Source organism: Urocampus carinirostris, chromosome 1, assembly GCF_059441175.1.
Source record: "Urocampus carinirostris isolate Australia breed hairy pipefish chromosome 1, RoL_Ucar_1.0, whole genome shotgun sequence".
In the NCBI taxonomy this organism is placed as follows: Eukaryota; Metazoa; Chordata; class Actinopteri; order Syngnathiformes; family Syngnathidae; genus Urocampus; species Urocampus carinirostris.
In genome coordinates this window covers 6,159,381-6,164,977 of record NC_142349.1, presented here as the reverse complement: position 1 = coordinate 6,164,977, position 5,597 = coordinate 6,159,381, and the positions used below count along the sequence as shown (strand labels likewise).

The 5,597-nt window shown below is 42.3% G+C and overlaps 1 protein-coding gene across 1 annotated transcript; it reads left to right on the top strand.

Annotated features, from left to right (window-relative positions):
- Positions 1 to 224: 224 nt before the first annotated feature.
- LOC148373343 (somatostatin receptor type 3) lies at positions 225 to 5,130 on the top strand. Its single transcript, XM_088320484.1, is given in 4 exon segments — positions 225 to 333; positions 2,246 to 2,663; positions 4,432 to 4,559; positions 4,562 to 5,130. Coding segments are annotated over 4 exon segments (1,224 nt in total).
- Positions 5,131 to 5,597: the final 467 nt, after the last annotated feature.

The window sequence follows — 5,597 nt, the reverse complement described above, 5'->3', positions numbered from 1 at the left end:
CTTGTCACATTCATTTGACAAGCCTTTAATCACAAAGAGTCTCACAAAAACTCTCAAAGGACTCCACATGCCACAATTTCAACATCCCCTGATTGGAAACCTGCATGCGGGCAAGGAAAAACTCAAAAACCACAGCTTGAGTAAAATGAGAAACCTTTTGAAAAGGTTTGTTCAAGAAGTCTGAGACAGCAATGACGCAGATTCCCATGTCAGCCTGCTAGTCAATGCAGGTGATGACATTCTCGGGTTCAGGTCCCAGTCCGCTGACTCAACCAGGTTCGTCTATATCCCTCACTCTGTCACCAGCCTGGCAGCCGGAAAGGATTGGAAGACGTAAGCGAGACTTTTAACTAGGACAAGAAAGTCACTCCAATTTTAGCTAACTTGCACTGGCCCTGTCCATTTAAGATGTAACTTTAAGGTTCTTTTTCTAACATACAAAAGTGTTCACGGACTAACCCCGTCTTATCTCTTATCAATCATCCCCCTAATGTGCTGCTTGGGGACTCTGCTCAGAAAATGCTGGCATCATCATAGGCTTATGGAATAGAAGAGTGTCTTTATCTAGATTTAAACACTTCCACTGAGGTTGCAAATCTTATTTTAGGGAACAGAGCATTCCACAGCACCTTGGCTCAGATGGAAACTGCAGATTTCCTCTTGGCTCTTAAAGTCCTAAGTAGACCTGCATTTTCCAAGCGGAGGGTCCGAGCAGAAGGGCACAACTAAACCAGAAAGATAGGAGTCGAGAGTCAAATTTGGACGAGTGCGAACAAAAAACAGATCAGTCTTGAGGGGTGTGGGTATCAAAGAGCAGCAACATGATTGGCTGATAGCTACAACAATTTTATTAGTCAAAACAACAAACAACAGTGAACAATAATAGTCAAAATAAGGAACTGACATCTTGAGAAATCTGCTTTGCATTTGTCCAATATGAAAAAGTAGTCGATCCTGAGTTAAAGTCGATTGATGTCTTTAAAGATCCTAGTAAACTTCATTGTTCTGTTTCCATATATTATGTTTTAGTCATTTATATGTTATTTTCATTTGGAGCGTGATAGTGTTTCAACGTTATGTAGCACAGATGTGAAATCGAGCCTGAGTTAGGGTATCGGTAACTTGAAATCTTTGAATTTGAAGATCCTCGTAAACTTTGCTGTTCCGTTCCTGTACACTATCCGATACAGATTCCTTTTCTGTCAATAAAATATTTTATTAAATGTTATTTTGTATGTATGGGATTTGGTTTTCTAGACATGCTGGATCGTGACAAAATCAAATTTTTCTCAACTCAACTTTTACCCGTTGTTTACAAAGAAAACTAGTCGTGAGTAAAATTCAGAGTCAGGAAGTAGACACCTGTGAACATGCTCAGGTGTTTTTGATGTGTTGTCATGTCAGTGAACGTTTGCTTATGTCTCCTGGGAAGGAGATGTTGTTGGTTGAGGGGTCAGCTAGACTATCACGTCTGACTCATCGAGCTTGTCAGTCAGCAGAGCCCTCCTTGGTGCTGAATAGCATGTGATTTAGATACCAAGGAGTACAACTATTATCTGCATGAATAATGTATGGGGTTATTTAAATCGGTTATTAAAAAATAAAATAAACTGTGCATCTTTTTGGAATGTCATACCTTGATCTCTAACAAAGGTCATTAACCTTTTGAAGCTGAGAGCCAAGGGCTACCGGTTTGGTATGCATTGCCAAAATATGATGCTATTACTATGTTGTTACTATTTTACTATTATGATATTAATTATGATTCATGGATCCCTTTACCACCAGGTTCTTTTGAGCACCACTTTTTGTGGTGTCTTGGGCAAGTACAGCCTAGCGGCGCTCATCCCTCTACAGGCAGTTTTTTTTTGAGTGGGCATTTGCTATCCGCACATGGAACCAATAGTACTGGTTTCCATGGTTAACAGTAGCAGGAGAAATCTCCTGGTCTGATTCAGAACTAGCACTTTCATCATTTGGTTGCCGTTGTTTTTTGGTGCAAAGCAGCATTTTGCTCTAAGGGGTTGAGCCAGGCGTTGCACGTTTAAATTTCTGGCCAACAAAGGGGTTTTTGGTGTGCCTCACGATCCGGAAAATATGGTATTAACAATTATGGATTATATATGAAGCGGTTTTGTGAATAATATACATCGTAAAAGGCATACACATGTAATACAAAACTAATCTCATTTTTCCTCGTCTTAAGTGTCCTTCATGACAGCATGACCAGACGACCTTGTCCAAGAGCTTGACCTCCATCATGCCTGCCATTGTCTCCTTTTCAACGTTGTGACAACCAACACCATTATTTTCTTTAATGTGTTGCTGCCCTTGATCAGCCTGGTTTCCCTCCTGGCAGGGTTGGTTGCTCACCTCCTCATGTGGTTGGTTCTGGCGAGGAATCGTCGCAGCAGCCGCAAGCTGGGTTCTGTCCTCCTTCTGAACCTTAGTTTGGCAGACATGGGTGCTCTCTTCACCTGGCCATGTTTGCTTCTGAGTGCCACTTTTATGAACTGGAAGCTCGGAGATGCCACCTGCATGCTGTTAGGATTTATGACGTCCATCACTGTGGGAGCAGAAATATTCAGCTTGGCAATGTTGTCTGTGTTTCGGCATCAAATTGTGGCACCAGGGACAAGACGGCCTGCAAAATTGTCATATGTGTGAGTATTGTTCATGAGAATTGATCATAAGCTGATGAGCATATTTTGTCATGAACACAAACTAAGGGTGTTTTCACTAAGCAGGTTAAATAAGGTTGGTTATTTTTTGCGTTGAAACAGATGTTGCTAGCTTTATTGGAAAAATGATGATACTTTAGTTTTTTAGCATGTCAAAATACAGAAAATATGTTCAGCTGTTAAATAGCAAGTTAATTCTACATTTTTGCATGCAAGAAAAGTACGCTTAATTTCAGGGTAAAAGCGAACAATATAAGTTTTTGACATTTTCAAAATACAAATAGACACCAAGATGCTGAATATTGTAGGGAAGGGTAAATAATGACACAAATTATGTTTTTTTTAAGGCATCAGTAATCACAATGGTAGCCGAGACCAGTATTGTCTTCCTTCGAGTGGCCATTGAAACAATCATGAATTTCAAATTAAGCAATAATAAATTGCATTTACAAAAATGCAATATTTGTCATGATTACTGATTTGGGGCACCTGTGGCTGCCCCGTTGGAACCAACAGGGACCGGATAGGCTGTTGGACTCTTTTTAAACTCCCGTCTTCCGAAAGGAAGCCGTCGGACCGTCTGCGAACCAATGCTCTCAGCTAGGCAAGCTTTTGTACCTGTTGCTGACCTTTTCCTGGACCCGTTTCTGCTTTTGCTCCTCCGTCCCGGCCATCCCGGCCATCGACCTGTTTTGGCCTGTTTCCTGCCTGATACTTGTTGCTGACCTCTTTTCTGGACCCGTTTCTGTTTTGCTCCCCCGTCCTGGCCATCGACCTGTTTTTTCACTGTCAACGACTACCCTCGCTTGACACGGAAGTGCCACTTCCGAGTTCCTGCCATCTGCTACCCTTGACCAACGATCATCGGAACATGGATGCAAGCACTGCTCTCTTTCGTAATGAAAACTGGGTAAAATGAACGCTATTGGGTCCTGTCTCCGTTCCTAGCTTGTGACAATATTGGAGAAATATTTATCTGAGATTTAGAGATATTTATTCAAAAATATTTGGGGGGGGATTCTGAGATACGGGAATTGTATGAAATAACGGTATTGAAATAGGGTATCTGCATTGATGACTTCTCGAGATAAGAGTATCTGTCCCAAAAATTATGTTATTTCCCATAAACCTGTCATATTTCAGCACCCCATGGTAATTTTCTTGGGTATTGGTACCTTAACAAAGCAAATCTGTAACATTTTTCAAACCTCTTACATTAAATTGATTTCAGCACTATGAACTGCTGAAAGACAGAAAGAGCAAAAGAAACACTGGATGGAATGCTCCACTCGTTTTTCAATATCTTGGACTTGCTAAAATCCGACTTTAAGGGAGATTCGGGTTAGGTTGGTGCCGTCGGAACAAAACTCGTCTGTAAACTAATGACTTTCTTTACTTTATATTAGCCCCGTTTTGCAATATTTAGATCTAGTATTTAACCAATTTCAGAAACAAGTCATGTGTCCCAATAGCACAATTGGTAGCAAGTAGCAGAATTCATTTTTTTTATGCAGCCTTCATAGGTACGTACAGGTTTGTGCTTTCTTTTTTGATTAAATGCACAAAATCTTATAAATCGCCCGCAGCAAAAACGGACCAATTTTGCTCTTAAACTGTTTAAAAGCAATGGTTTCTTTTGAGGCACTTCTTTCACGTCACACAAGTTATTCAAAAGCAAAGAACTATGCAGGTGAAAGCACCCTTCGATTTCCGAATCAGCCAATGTTAATGTTCTCCTATTCTTCCACAGGTTATCAATTGTAGCGGCTATTTGGCTTGTCCAGGTGGCCATGACGTGACCCAAGGTGACCTACATCAACGCTAACGGCGGATGCACGTGGTCGGTGAGCCGAGACGCGTGGCTCTTCTTTCTAGTGCCGGCCCTCTACTTTGCATCGCCATCAACTGCGGTGTTATCATCTGCCACCTTCGTGGTCACGGGGGGTCTTTAACGGCACACAAGCGCAACAAAAAGGCCACTGCTCTACTAACTGCTTCAACCATAGTTTTTGGTGTAAGCTGGTTGCCATACTATGTACTTGAGTTTGTTAACGTGACTTCTCCTTATATAAGCTCCGATGCATTTCCCCATACCAGATCAACTTTGTTTTTCCCATCTAAATCTCCACAATATTTGTTAGCCACAACAACTGGGCCAGATGTGGAAACAAGGACAAACGTGTCCCTTCTCTGGGAAGTGTCATCTTTAGCTGCCATATTACTGATATGTTTTGCCCCATGCTGGAATCCGCCAATTTATTTTCTGTTATCTCAGCCTGCGGCACGTCAACTTCGTGCTATTCTGTTCTCCGCACAGCGACGGCGGATCACCCCAGTTCCCTGCGTTCCCACACAACAACGCCAGCCTCCTGTACTTAATCACAAAAATGTTGGAGAATCACTAAAAGCTCAGAAGCAATATGACACTCTCTTCACTATTAGAGAATAAACAGTACCGTTATTTTTGCACTAATATGTGCATCAGGCAGCATTGCGGCGCAGTGGTTAGCGCATGTGCGGCACAGTTCTGAGGTCATGAGATTGAACCTTCCTGTGTGGAGTTTGCATGTTCTCCCCGTGCTTGTGTGGGTTTCCTCCGGGTACTCCTGTTTCCTCCCACATTCCAAAAACATGCATGTCAGGTGAATTGGCTGGTCCAAATTGTCCAAATGCATGAATGAACGAGTTGTCTGTCTCTGTGTGCACTGCGACTGGCTGGCAACCAGTTCAGGGTGTCCCCTGCCCACTGCCCAAAGATAGCTGGGATGGGCTCCAGCACCCTCGCGACCCTACTTAGGATAAGCGGTGCCAATAATGGATGGATGGATGTGCATCGGTTTATAAGGCGCAACCCCCAAAATAATTTTTCAAATCATATCTTTTTCATACATAAGGTGCGCACGACTTTAAGGCGTA